A 15,647-nucleotide genomic window follows, 5' to 3' on the forward strand; every position below is an offset into this window, starting at 1 on the left:
ATATATATATATATATATATATATATATATATATATATATATATATAGGAAATAATTGGCAGATGGGATGCATTAGAATTAAGAGAGGCTGGGAAAGGTTTCCTATGAAAGCCAGGATTTTAGTTGGAACTTAAAGGAATCTAGGACAGTCATTAGGCAGAGCTAAGGAGGGAGAGCATTTCAGGTATGAATCTCATGGACTCTGGTCTCCGTCCAGTATCCAAGTGGCCTTGCAGGTATCCTGCTCTGACTGGGAGAAAATAATTCCATGTTTTCACATTTTCCATAAAGTTTTAAAGATGAGGTAGTAAACAAAAGTTGTGACTGTCATTAAAAGAAATCATAGATTATTCACTGTTGACAGACATCTAAAAACAACAACAAAAAAAATTAAAGTACTGAAAGTCCAGGTGATGGAAGAGATTAAAAAACATTACCTCCCAGGGGAGATGACAAAAAGACAATATATACATGAAGGCCTGTAGCAATACAACTCCAAGAAAGTCACTAAACTCTAAGGATCATGTTGGTGCCCTTTCTTTAGTCATATTATGTCTAAAATTACACTGAGTCTGCTGTCAGTAGTGGTGTAATTTAATTTGTTTCCCAAATTCTCTTTTTCAAAGGAACAATTTTTCTTCCTCTATATTGTTCCTGTCAATGAAAATAGCAACAGGGACAGAACTAAAATAACAATAGATAAAAACTACAGCAATATTTCTAGATGGATGCTTGTACATTACACTAAATTTAATTAAACAAACTTGTCAAATACCTATATGTGTCAAGCACTGGGTTTGTGTGTGTATGCATGTATATATGTGGATGTGTGTATATAGAGATACATACATGTATGTATGTATGTAGAGATACATCCATCCAGATACATATATGCAAACATATCCACCTAAGCTAAAGTATGGCAAATTAAGTATCATCTGTGGTGGTGATTATATTTGTTTTTGCCTTAACTTATTTAATAATTATAGTGAATAAAGTATATAAATATTATTCTATTCAAAATCATATTCTTCCTATCTTTGCCTTAGATCTATTTTCTTAGGTTCTTGATTCACACAATTTATTTGTACAATAAAATAATTTTATCTGATAAAAAGTGTTCACTATTAATTCTGATTTTATTTTTTGTCTTCATCATCAGTCCAAAGAGAAGCTGTGTGACAGCATAGAGCCAGGTGAAACATCTTCCCAGAAAACCACAACCCAACAAACAACAACTACACAATTCAAGGTTTTAACAACCACAAGAAGAATAACTTCACCACAGTTACCAACCAGCCTCCCCACAGAAGGTGGTAAACATCTGTTTTGTTTTGTTTTTTATGATTATGGTAACATTTGCTGAAGTAGAATTTTAAAAAGAAAATTAATTCTTGGTAAATCATGCTTCTCAGTGTTTCTTTGTAATACAAAAAGGAATCAATAGAGTGAAATGTCTCCTGTGTTCCTTTTCTTTGTCTTTATGAGTTAGTTGGGACATCCTTTTTTAAGAGTTTGTTGGACCATTCCTTTCCCCATCACACAACACCTAATTGTCTTTCCTAGACTCTTTAGGGCTAGGACAGGACCTTGCTATTATATGATAAAGTGGGCCTATGTCTGTCAAATTGCCAACAAGTCTGTATGAGGAGACAAAAGAATTAAAACCAAAAGAACCTAAATCTAGTATTTGAGATGATTATTCTATCAGTCAGTCAAAAGGATTTATTACCCTACTTTGCACTTTGTATCATATATGATGCTTTGTGTGGGTCACAATATCAATGGGAGACATAGATCCTGCTCTAAGAGAGACAAAATGACTTAAATGAAAATTAAGAGCATGGAAAGAAAAGTGTGAATGGGGGTACATATGATATTATCCACTTGCGAATTTCCTTGCATACTCCCCTGCAATTTGATTTTAAAAAATTATGACACTTGAGTGACAAAGAAAGATGGCTCTAAGGAAGCAAAGAATGTCCTTCCCTCTACCCTTGCTTTTAGAGTCATTAAAATGTTCTTATTTGAATATAATATTAAATTGAGATTCCAGCTTATTTCTCTTCATTGAGCTTCAACTGGGCATGAAAATGATTTGAGCAAAGAGAATTGATACACAATTCTGAAATACATGTGTCTTTTTCTGAGAACAAACTATATGTTGTTCTTTGTGTATTAACAGCACCAGGAACCTAAATTGGTCCTGTCATTCATATCACAGTGCCAAAAAAAGAAATTAATAGGTTACTAAGTTAGCAATTACTCATAGCAGTGGATACTGTCTAGTTCCATTAGAAAGAGAAGGATCAAGGGTACCTTATTAGGGGTCACTTTAGCAAGCTTCCTAGTGTTCAAAAGTTTAAGTTAAATCTGTCCCTGGGGACTAATATGTAATCTAAATTAAGCTGACTTTTTCTGCCAAGATTTTAAGAAATAAAATAAAGTCACACTGAAAGAGTAAAGTGTCACCATTGTTAATGGTTATAGAGAAGAAAATATATATCATGATAAATTACAGGTTAGTGGAAAGATCACTGGATTTGAAACTGAATTTAGATTCAAATCCCACAAACTTAACACTATTACTTTCCCTTAGCAGGCCTTTAACATTTTATCCATTTCAAATAAATGGAAGGAATATTGGCTTTGCCATGTACATACTTGTGCAGTTTGGGGCAATTCATCTCACTTCTCTGTGGTGTTTTCTTATCTATAAAATGAAAATGTTGGAATACATGACTTCTAAGGAATATTCCATCTCTTAATTCCATGATCCCATGATCATTTAAGCAATAAGATTTACCAAGGCTAATAGAATTTATTGATCTTGGAGTTATGTCTAATTTGTATAAACTCACTGAACTTTATATCTGGAAGGAAATTCAAAGGTCATTTATTCCAGTCATTTTGTGTCTTAAAAATTAAACTGAATCTAGGAGAAGTGAAATGACTTGGTCAATAACATAGAGTTAAACTGGGGTGGTACTAAGATGATAACAACGTAGCACTAATTAATAATGATGACAATGATAACAATAACCCTAAGCTGACTCTCAGTATACTGTTCTTTTAACATTCCCTACACGTAATGTTCTGTGTATCGCATTATAATTTATGTACACTAAAGCATTGCCTTGAGATTCTTAATCATAGTGCTGTTTTTAATGATTACTGTAAGGCACAACCTCAAAAATGGCCACCGGATCATGTTGTCACCTGTTTGGTTCAGCCTCATTGAGCTGTAAAGTGACTTCTCAATGAAATAGTGAAACCTAATCATGTTACAGTTAAGTCAAATGGTAGAAAAATCCTATTAATGAGATTTATGATATTGTTAAGGGAAGATTCCTGTTGTAATAACTTTGAATTTCTTTTCCAGATGATACCAAGATAGCTCTACATTTAAGAGATAATGGAGGTAGGAACTGATACTTTTCTTCATAAACAATATTCATAGGTTACTTAAATATAGACTAATCAATTTCATTCATCTTAATAAGGAAATTGAACAGGTCTTGAAAAATGTAGACAACATTTGTGCTTTCATTCTCTACTTTATTTCAGAGGCATATGGCAGTGGGAGGAAGGGTGAAGTATTCTATCATGGTAGATGAATTCTAGCTTCTGTACTGGGCCATAACTATTTATAATGAAAAGAGTGTATCATCATATCAAATATTCGGTTGTTATTTGAACCCAAATAATGATATGGATGAGTTGGTCAAGTTTTATACTTTTGTAGAAATAGTATTAGATATATTTAGTGTAAGTGTAGAGTTATCTAGAGCACAGTCTTTTGGAGACTGTTACCTATTTCTCTGGGGAAAAATATTCCAAAACATGAATGAATTAAGTGAAGAACTTTAATTAAACATCAACAGCTTCCATTACATGTTTTAGTATCACGTGTCTCAGGACTTGAAACTTTGGGAAAAATTCTTTTTACACAAGGCAAAAAGTATGAAAGAATTATTTTTAGACATTTTTTATTATGTGACATTATTTCAAAGATATTCTGCATGTAGCTTTGTAAGTATGATGGATCCTGATAAAGGAATTTACATAAATACTATTGTTTATTCAGCTCAGGAAGGGATTCTTTTCATTACGCTATTATCTATTACACAAATAGGGTCATGCTGTATCATTGATCTAGACAAAGTTTTATTTTTACATTCACAGTTGGTTTCTTATTTAAGCTAAAAGTCCCTCTCTCTCTTAGATATACTGTAAGAGGAACTTGCCATCAAGAGCAGGCAACTTCTATATACAGTAATTCTTTATTGAAACATAAAATACTTAAGTTAATAACATTTTTATTTTTTTCTTCTAGTTTTAAATTTACATTATTTTTTTCTGGAAAAGGAATGTTTTATCTAATCTATTTCATTATAAGTTTTATTATAACTTATATCATGTATTCATTCATTTATTATACAGTTTTGTACAAATGCATGCTATATAATAGTATTGTGCATAGTCCTTTATGCATAAAAATTCTATTTAGAGAAAAATTGGATCCTAGGTTTGAAAGCGTCCTTAGAGATTGTCTTGTTCAACCTTGTTTATATAGCATTTTTTTGTTTTATGAAGCACTTTCTTCACTACAATCCCATCTTGCATAAGGTTAAAAAAATCGATGCTTTTTACTGAATTCTCATCAATAAGGAATATTGGTTAATGAATTAAAAGTGATGTCAACCTTTAGAAAGTGTAAAAATACCATTTTAGCTTTCAAAAATAGCCTAATCTTACTCTTCCCTATCCCTCACTCATCATGTCCAATCATAGTGCCAAGTCCTATTAATGCTTCCTCTCCAAATTATCTCATGTCTATATTATGCTGATTCTGTTCTTAGCAGCCCCTTATACTTTTGTGGGGTTCTGCATACTGTCCTCCATGTTCTAGCTCCTCCCTGACACTCCCAGGATTATCTCTACATACACAACTCCACATTTTTTCAGAAATCTTTTCTCTTCCTTAATGGTAAAGCTAAAGTGACACACCTTCCATCAATATCTTTCTATTTTCCTCAGTTAGAAGTGGATTCCACTTGTTCTTCTCATTTGATCCTACTTTGCTTGATCCTATCTATATTTTAAAATCGTATTCCAGAACTTTAAAAAATATATAATGCATAGTATTCCACATCAATCATATGCATATTCACTTTGAGTTAATAGTTTTGTCTTACCTATGCTGTAGGCCAAGAAAGAAGCTTACATTAAAATTCAAATCTAAGACAAGACAGTATCGATGCATTTCAAAAACTATAAATCAGATCACCTATATTTAATCTGCATGTTATACTTCTGTTTTTCAAATCAACATATTAGGTTGAAAATCAACTTTAAATTGAATGAGAATTCCTCAGAGAGGCAAATAAAGAAGTATATAGAGATGCTTGTCTTAAAGTGATCATGATGAGCATGACCAAATAACAAAGATAACTGCAGCCTAGGTAGCAACATCTGTTGTGGAATGAACACACACACACACACACACACGGAGACAAATGTAAGTTTTATATGTATATGTGTATACATGTGCATACATATACATGTGTGTGTTTACATACATACATGTGTGTGTTGTGTTTGTATGTATATATGTGTATGAGGTTGGCAATTAAGAAATAATGAAACCAAAAACATGTTACTCAGAACCCTCATGCTTAGCTGTAAGAGATAATTTCTTTAAGGAAAGGCCAAAGATAAAGAATATTTGTTGAGTTGTTTCAGTTGTGTACAACTCTGTGCAATCCCATTTGGGGTTTTCTTGGCAAAGATGTTAGAGTGGTTTCCCATTTTCTTCCCCAGATCACTTTATCGATTAGGAACTAAGGCAATCAGGGTTAAGTGACTTTCTTAGGATCATACAGCTAGTAAGTTTCTGAGGTCACATTTGAACTCGGGTCCTCCTGATTCCAGGTCCAATGCTCTATCATCTGCACTACCTGTTAAATATCAAGTGCGTGATAAAAAATAAAATTGTCTAGATTTTTAACCAATAAAAACCCAGTAGATCCTGGTGTGTAAGTTATCAAAGCATAAACTGTCAACCTTGCATTATATCAAACAACTGGAAAGGTTGTAGATGCTCAGTGGCTAAGGAATGGTTAAGCAAATTATGATACATGAATACAATGTATTATTATTACATTGGAAGAAGTAATAAATATGATAAATACAAGGAAGCATGGGAAATTTATCTGAATTTATATAAAATAAAGCAAACAAAATCAAGAAAACAATATACATGCATATATATATATATATATATAGAGAGAGAGAGAGAGAGAGAGAGAGACTATAACAACATGAACAGAAAGAACATCAACAAATGGTTTTGACTGCATGATATAAATTTATAATGCCCAAAGCTGGACCCAAAGAGCTGCTATGAAACCATACCCACCCTTGCTTCTTTGGAGTCATGAAGGACTAGGTATGTCAAACATTGAATACAAAGTTGGAGAAGGAATTAATGTGTTCATTAGTTCCTTTGAACTATTGTTTTTCATATATGTGTGTATACATATATACATATATATATATAATTGAAGAAAGCTGCCTGAGATGGGAAATGGGATATGTTAAGAAATGTAATTTATGTAAAATATAAGCTATCAAGAGTAAAAAAAAATGCAAGAATAAATTGTCAATGTGTAATCAGGTTATAAACTAATTAGATAATGGATCAAAACCCAAAAAATGAAACAAAAAAGTTAAAGATTTTATGTATACAACATTGCCCATTTAAGCTATTTAATCAAGATGTTGTAGCACCATTATTTGGAGACTAATTAGCAACATTAATTAGGGACTAATTAGCAACATTAATTAGGGAAATTTAACTAATATATAATAGTCAACCCAGTGAGACAACCCAAACAGCCAAGAAGTTGCCTTAGTAAACAAGACACCTTATCTTCTCATTAAAGCAAGTTGTCACCCAAAGGAAATGGTAGCTTAGAAGATAGACTTACTTGCAGAATGTCATGTGAGAGAAATGATAAGCAGCATCTCTTCACAAAGCAGAAAAAGTCCTGGAGGAGGAGACACACAACACTAGAGGAAGCCCGACATGAGACCTAACTTAGGTTATGCCAAGGGCACTTGTAGACAAATCTGTGGAGGAAACAACAAATGCACACAAAATTAAAGGGATAAATCAACAAGTGTTTCTTAAGTGCCTGCTCCAGAGAGGTACTGATCTAAATGATGCAGATACAAAGGAAGGTGCTGTAGTTCCTAAACTTAAGGAAGAAGTCTAATGGTCAGTCTCCACATATTGGTATCATTTCTGGAGTGATCTCATCTCATCCTGATGAGAGTGAAAACCCAGCATATTTGTATTAACATCACTGTATGGTATATACCCTGTATGGTCTATGGTAAAATAAAAGATCAAATGAACAAGAGAAAAACAAGTCAGAAAGGGCAAAATGGAAACACATGAAAAAAATCATCGGAAGGAACCCCAGTTTTACAAAGTCATCGAGGGAAATTTTTAAAAGTATGTCTTTAAAAAGAAAATAGCATCAGCAGAACAGACAAGATCACAAATGTTCCTATTTGTGAGTTAAATTGTGCCTTCACTACAGTGGAAAGTATTTCAATGAAAAGTTATAAGTAAGATTTACATAGAGGTAGGTGTGAATAAGTTGATATCTATATTACTATCAGTGAAAGCTCTTATTCATTGAAGTACAGGAATAAAACCCTGAAATACAGAAAATTATGGAAAGGAGAAAATAAAAATGACATATCCTAAGCATAGTCTTTCCTATAAAAATGTGCACTACTTGAGGGCAAAGCCTGTTTCATTTTGTTATTTACATTTCTAACCATAGTATAGTGTCTGGTATATATGATAGGTGCTTAATAGTTGCTTGTGATTGCCTCATACATAATATTCACGTAATACACATTTTTTTTAATTGAAAATTTAGATGAAACATAAACAATGGAGAAAATTCTGGGCATAGGCAGGCATTTGTCTTAAGTTTTAGAAAAGCAGATTTCAATATTTTTAGATGAAAGCTAGATAGGGTTACATGGCCAGAAATGCCCAAATAGAAAATGGCTCAAGAAAGAAGGAAAGGTATCAGAAATCAGTATTGGGACAATATGGTCAAGTCTACTAGCATTTATTAATGGCTTACTATGTGTGAAATACTTTGTTAAACATACGAAGGGTACAAAGAAAGGCAAAGTTGTTGCCATGAGAGTTCCAGATGAAAGCAGAGACGAAAAATTTAAAGATTGTTGTATTCTCTTTATTTGTATCCCCAGGATATCACATAGTGCTTGGCACATACCAAGAGCTTCATAAAGACTTGCTTTCCTACTAATTGATTGAAAGTGACATTGCTTCATAGAGACTTCCCTGTTGACCCAAGATTTAAAAGGATATCCCCAGGATATTGAAGGAGAGATGTATTATTTTACAAATAAGAATAGTGAAGGTTCAAGTTCAAAACCAGCAAAGTATTTAGCATGTAAAGAGTGGGAGCTTGTGATCCAGCTTTGTAGACTTTGACACCTTGTTGGATTTAAGAGGAAAGAGAAGAAATAAGAGAAATTTTCTATAAACAAAGGCATTTGATTTCAGTAGCAGAACCAATGACTAAGGTGACTATTGATTGACTTGCCTAGAGCTTTTCTTTTATGCTTGACATGGAGCACAAAGTTTCAAAGCAGCAAAGTTATACAGTATTTTTTCTCCCAGTATCTCTTTAGTCACTTTCAACAAATCTTTGATTATGCATTGAATTTTGTGATGACTCTTCAATTAAGTTCAGAAAATAACTCTGAAGTTACAGGCTTGATCTTTAATTCAAAGATTTGTCAGTCTTTTAGACAGATCTTGGTGGTCTAGGACATAGGAATATAGTTTTCATCTTTGGAAGTGAAATCATAATTTACAAAAATTATAATTTAAGAGAACCTTTTTATTTTAAAAATGAAGCAATTGTTCATCTCTGTGTGGCACATAGCAAGATGTGGCAATCAAGATTTTATAAAGTTACAATAAAAGAATTCTATATAAACTCTGAATTTCTTTGCCATCTGGAACGTTGAAGGCTAATGCTTGCTGAATTAATTTGAAGTAAATTAAAATTCAAAATGAAGTTATATCTTCAAAGCAAATTATTCCTACCCTTTCAGTTTCCTTTCTCAAAAAAAAACTTGTGCTGGTAAATATGGCAAATTCTGACTCTGGGGTCAGAAGACTTGAGTTTGAATTTAACTCTGCCATTCACATTTACAAACTTGGAAAAGACATTTGTCTACATTTACTGCACTTATAAGATGAGTGGATTAGACTAGAAAACATTTAAGACCCCTTTCAGCTCAAAATCTGTGATCCTATGTTCCATACTCTTATTTAATTCTTTTAATGGTACCATAATACAGAATTTATAACCATAAAATTTCTGTTATACCACCATGTGTTGCTTTACATGTTGATTTCTTGCATGACAAAAGCAATTTGCCCAGATTAGCCAGATCAGGATTTTATTTAAGTTTGCTAATTAAAGCTTCTTTAAAATTTTGCCCTTTCTAGAAATGTGGAATTAATTCAACCATGCTGCGATAGGTCCATAATAAATGTATATTTTCATTTATATGTATAATGATGATGATTATAAGATGTCTCTTTTCCTTTTTTTTCCCTTGTCATGAAGTTGTGCCCACTTTGGTACAGTAAAGTGAAAAAATAGATTTACAGTTAGAAGATGAGTTCAAATTCTACTGACTTCACATTTCTGAGACTGCTTCTTCATCAAAATGAAGGACTGGTCCCTTTTCAACTCTAAATCAATACCACATTCATCATTGAAAGGAGGACTGAACTGTATGATTTTGTAGCTGTTGCCAATATTGTGTGCTCTGTCTTAGTGGTTGCCTTGATTATTTTAAGCATTAACATTTTATATTTTAAAAGAATAAAATTGATAATTTTACCAACTGAGTTAACTGAGTCCCTAAACTTTGTATATTTGTACAAGTGACTTATAATAACATTTTTGGAAGTAGAAACGTAGTGTAAATTCAATTAATAGCATTTGAGAAATAAAATGAAGGGATTTATGCACTATTATGCCTAAGAACCCTTTAACATCTAATTTTCTGTGATTTTATGGATATTCATGTGATGAAATGATACTTGGATTTCCATAAAACCCATAAAAATCGAGATCTTCTTTATATTCTAATTTATTTGTGACTTACCTAAAATATAGAGCAACTTGGTGATGCAATGGATAGAGTGCTGGGCCTGGCATTGAGAAGACTCCTCTTCCTAAGTTTAAATCTGGCATCAGACACTTACCAGCTGTGTGACCTTGGACAAGTCACTTCAGCCTGTTTGCCTCATTTTCCCCATCTGTAAAATGAACCGGGGGAGGAAATGGCAAACCAATCTAGTTTTTTTTCCATAAACACTGCTCATTGGGTCACAAAGAGGTGGACATGCCTGAACAAGTAACCACCTAAAATAAGTGCTCAGAGGTGAACAGAGTATCCCAAAATTCGAGATGTGAGCTCGCTAGACTAGAGTACAATGGGGATATCAGCATCCTGGTCTTGTACAGCCCCGCGTAATATAACCTAAGATTACATTACAGGTTTTCGCCATTGTTTTACATTAAGCTTGCAACCCACAACTCCTCTTTCCCAAATCTTTTCAAACAAATTGCTTTCTAGACATTTAGATCAAATTTTCTGAGCATAAGAGCATGACTTTGCACTTATTCCTATTAAATTTCATCATATAATCTTTCCTCCAATGTTCTAGCCTGTCTGGAATGCCCAAAACCTTATTCCATCATGCAGTATTTTAACTATCTCTAATAGCTTTGTGTTAGCTGTCATTAGAGTCAACCAGGTGGTACAGTGGATGGAGTCAGGAAGAACCGAATTCAGATTTTATCTCAGACATTTCCTAGTTGTGAGACCCTGGACAAGTCATTTTATCTCTGTTTGCCTCAGTTTCCTCAACCATAAAATAAGTATACTAATAGCATCTACATTCCAGAAGTTATTGTGAGGATCAAATAACATGATGTTTGTAAAATGCTTAGCACAGTACCTATTACAAAGCAAGTGCTGTAGAAATTCTCATCTCCCTCCTGCCACCTGCAATTTGGATAAGCATCCATATAATCATGACCTTTTTCTAGATCATTGCTCAAACTCTTCAACAAAACAGGGTTACATATGGGAACCTCTACAAGAAACCAACCTTCAAGTTCATATTTTCCCATTAATGACTATTTTGTGCATTTCATCATTCAGTCATTCTAGAATCCTCCCAACTCAACTGTCATCTTTTCCCCCAATTTTAAATACATACATATATATATTTTTTAGTTTGCAGCATTTAGTTCCATAACCTTTTGAATTTTAAATTTTCTGTCTCTCCCTCCCCTCTACCCTCCCCAAGATGACTGCAATCTGATATTGACTCTATATATACATTCATATTAAAGATATTTTCTCATGTCATATTGTAAAGAAGAATTATAACCAATGGGATGAACATCAAGAAAGAAGAAACAAAACAAAAGAGAGAGAGCAAATAGTATGCTTCCATCTGTATCTAGACTCCTTAATTCTCTCTGGATGCAGATAGCACTGTCCATCATGAGCCTTTTGAAGTTGTCTTAGAACCTTGCATTGCTGGAAAGAGCCAAGTCTATCAAAGTTAGTCATTGTACAATGTGACTGCAACTGTGTGCAATGTTCTCCTGCCAACTATTCTCTTGCCAACATCTCTACAAACTTTAAGAATGAATAACATGAGAGTTTATCAAACATTTAGTTAAAATCTTGGTAGACTTATATCTATTGCATTTCTCTCATCTATCAGGCAAATTTTACTCTGGAGGAAAAAAAGAAATTATTTTAGTTTGTCCTGTATTCTTCTGAATGAAGGCTTTGGGATTTTTGAGAAAATTACAGTTTTAGGAGTTCAATAATCATCTGGCTAATTGTATGCAAATTCTATTCTAAACCTTTTTTTAAATAGTATGTTTACCCTTCTCCATCCTCTAGCATTTCTCTAGATTTCCAAGATCTTTCAATGATAGTGCTGATAGTGGCTTAGCAGTCATATTTGTCAATACAGTCAGGACCCTAGGATAACCATCTAGACCTGGTCCATTAAATCCATCAAGAATCTCTCTTCCTCTATCTTAACATATGTTGGGAATGTTCTATTTTTGTTTTCTTCTTTCTAGTCCAAGGATCATTCTCCCAGGCAAAGGTAAAGGAAGGAAAAGAATAGTTGACCAGCCTTGTTTTCTATCCACTTTCTAACATCACCAGTACAAAGTAAGCTTCCTGAGGAAAGAGACTGTTCCATTTTTGTCTTTAGATGCATAATGAGCATTTGAATTGAACCGAATCATCCAATCTTCCCTGAGCAGAGGTCCCATCCCTTCCTTTCCTTGATGTTACTTTTTATACCTACAAAGTTAAATGAATTCATACTGTTGCCTTTAGCTTTCCTTGCTATTCTCAGCTCATTTTAACCTTTACTGCTCCTGATATTCTTCTTAAAGGTCTGCCCCATTCTTTCAGGTTCAATCTTTACTACTTATTTTGTTCCCATCTTCTCTACATGCCTTTAAAATTAGTGCATTTTATATCACATTCATTTCCAAATTTATTCATCCCTTTCTTCCCCTACCAGCAAGCTTGGCACATAATAAGTGCTTAATAAATGCTGTTTCTATTCTTCTGTCCATTCATCTTTGTAATAAAGAATTTAAAAAGGCAGTTGAACAAAACTAGTCATTACATCAATACTTTCTAAAAGTATATGAAACATTTACACTTAAAGACCCTCTCATCTGTAAAGAGAAAAGAGAAATGTATTTTCTCCTATCTTCTCCATGGTCAAGTTTTGTAACTGCAATTATATAGAGATCAGGTTTTGTTATTGTTGAGGGAGAAGTATTGTTCTTTCTTTTTTTTTACCATTGTAATCATTTTATATAATCTTTTCATGGTTCTGCTTACTTCACACTGTTATTTCATTTAAGACTTTTCATCTTATGAATTAATTACATTCGTTGTTATGACATAATATTAATATTCATATTAACAAAAACAATACATTTATTCATTCCCTTGTCAGTGGGCAGCTATCTTTTTTTTCCTGTTTTATTTGGGTTTTTGCCACCTCAAACCATTGCTATAATTTGTTGTTTTGGTGTATGAGGGACTCTGTTTTCTATATGTGATATTCTTCTTGTATTTTCTTTATAGTAGGGTGTCTAGGTTAAAGAATATGAACATTTTAGTGTCTCTTTTTTAGCATCATTCAAAATTGTTCTCCAGAACAGTCCACTGTTTAGAGTTTCAGAAGTAATGTACTAATGGGCCATATATGTGAGTTTTCCCTGTATATATGCATTGTCTCTTTAGACATGGGATTTTTTTGTGTGTCTTCAGTTTCATTTTCTCAAACACTTTTGATATTATATGTTGTGCAATTGCTTGTAATTTTCCATCATTCTCTTTCATAATGTTTTATGAGATATCTTTTACTATAAACTGCTATACTGGCACTCATGTTTCTGTTTCATAGAGAAACTAAGTCTTTTCTTGCCTGAGGTAGTTTCTGAGGCTGTTAGCCTCAGTCTGGCCCAATGGATAGAGTGCTAGATTTGAACACAGGATGGCTTGAGTTCTAATACTGCCTCAGACACTTAGCTATGTAACTCTGGACTAATCATTTAAACTCTCCCAGCCTTAATTTCCAGATCTCTAAAAGGAAGATAATAATAATACTTAACTTATAGGGTTATTTTGAGCTAATAAGACAACTTAGGTAAAGTGATGTGCAAATTGTAAAGTGCTATCTATATAAATCCTAGTTATTATTATTGTTCTGGAAGCTTTTGGCCTCCTTTTGAAATGTGTTTTATATTAGACTTCTCAAAAAAAATGGGGCTATATCTTGACCTTTGTCCACTTCTTATTTTTTGAAGTAAACAGTTAAGTAGTTCAGGTTAGAAATGCCGTTATCACCTGGAGTGGCTTCTACTCTTTGCTCTTTCTTTGAACTTAATATTAAATTTGACTTTTGTTATAACTGATTGATGATCTGGTTGCAAAGACATCTCATTCTGAATTGTTTGAATTAGTCATTAATTATCTTAGAAATCGAGTCAGTTTTGGTTGTTATTTCAGTGCTTCTAACTCTCTTATTGGAGAAAATATTGTGTTGTAGAAGGGAGAAATATTCCTTTGCATTTATAAGTACCAAGGCTCAAGGTATAGATTAATTTTGTTTCAATATTCTTGCTAATTACTTTTATAACTGACAGTATTTCAAACCGTCCAAATAACTTCATGGCAGTCTTCTGTTTCTAACCTTACTGAACCCTAAAAGGTGACCAAGCATCCTATTAAATTATGTTTCATGTTGCCTTTGGGTACATGATTAAATTGATTCTTTTAAGCATCTCTTTAAGGAGAGCATGTTAATGAATTGTCCAGTGTGCTGAATGTCAAGATGTATGGTTGTTGGATGTCGATTGCTTATCAAGGGTACTAACAGTTAAATGAGTAGTTTGTAAGTAGTCTAAGAATCATCATTTTCTTAGCTCCTGTGTCCTGTTTTGTTTCTTTTTTTCATTCACTTTGTCACTGTTAGTGAGAAAATCAAAGAGGGGCTCATTTCGGTATTGGTGTCTTTTCATTTGATATATCATATGCCATAAACTAGGCATTTAATATTAGTTTGTTGAATTATTTAGTTGGACTGAAGTTAGTTGAAAACTTTAGAATATATGTTTGGACCCCAAAACAATCATCTGTATGTAGTCTAGTGAAAAGTCTTTATAATTCATTGTATTTGTTACGTGAACAGGAATAACAATGAACAGCAGAGAATTGGCTGCTATAACCCATGTACAAAAGTCTTCCATTTTGGCAGACACTGCTAGAGATTATATCTGATGGCCTAGACCTTGAGGATAGAGAATAACCTTCATGTTATGTTAAGATGTCTGAATAAAGCTTTATGGAGGAATTTTATAGAATTTATTGGTAAAACTAGTGGAACATAGATGAGGGGAAAAGTTAATTCAAAGGCACATTCTACAAAGTGATTTATTTCAAAGTTCTAACGTAGGTGCACTTTTAATAAGCCACTGTACAATAACTGGGCTAATTCAGATGTTCTAAGGTTGTGCTCCAAATTTCTTCTGTTCATATCAGAAGACTTTTCATCCAGCTCTAAAATATTAGATCATTACTTGGACTTTTTCCGCGGAATAATTAAAGTTCTGTTTTCATTGCCTAGTTTGTAGTAACAGATCAAGTGTTTTGGGTTCCATTTATCATTCAGTTGAAGTATTATTTTTTCTTTTCATATATAAATCATCAAAGTAACATATCATTTGGTATTTTTTCTACGTCCACTGGACTTTTGATCTGTGTCTTTCCTATAGATCATAGGCTTATAAGTAAAGAAAACTGTTACTTCTTTTTGACAGGTTCATGAACATCTATCAATTTCAGTTCATGGAATTATAAAAATCCCTCAGAATTTAGTATTATCTCATGCTTTTTCTGGCTAGTTTTCACAGAAACACAAACTTGGGTTAGAGAGAAAGGCA

At 33.0% G+C, this 15,647-nt stretch overlaps 1 protein-coding gene across 2 annotated transcripts in view; it reads left to right on the forward strand.

Annotated features, from left to right (window-relative positions):
* PLXDC2 (plexin domain containing 2) overlaps nucleotides 1-15,647 on the forward strand; it is a 503,758-nt gene that overhangs the window by 447,265 nt on the left and 40,846 nt on the right. Inside the window, exons 11-12 of one of the 2 annotated variants that reach the window (XM_069086276.1) lie at nucleotides 1,163-1,316; nucleotides 3,383-3,421. In XM_069086276.1, the coding sequence (XP_068942377.1) occupies nucleotides 1,163-1,316; nucleotides 3,383-3,421 (193 nt within the window). The remainder of the gene's footprint in view (nucleotides 1-1,162; nucleotides 1,317-3,382; nucleotides 3,422-15,647) is intronic. The other variant, XM_069086277.1, reaches the window with a different exon arrangement.

The sequence above is a fragment of the Petaurus breviceps genome, unplaced genomic scaffold (assembly GCF_028583685.1).
Source record: "Petaurus breviceps papuanus isolate PSGF00001 unplaced genomic scaffold, PetGlider_PUasm1.0 178, whole genome shotgun sequence".
NCBI lineage: Eukaryota > Metazoa > Chordata > Mammalia > Diprotodontia > Petauridae > Petaurus > Petaurus breviceps.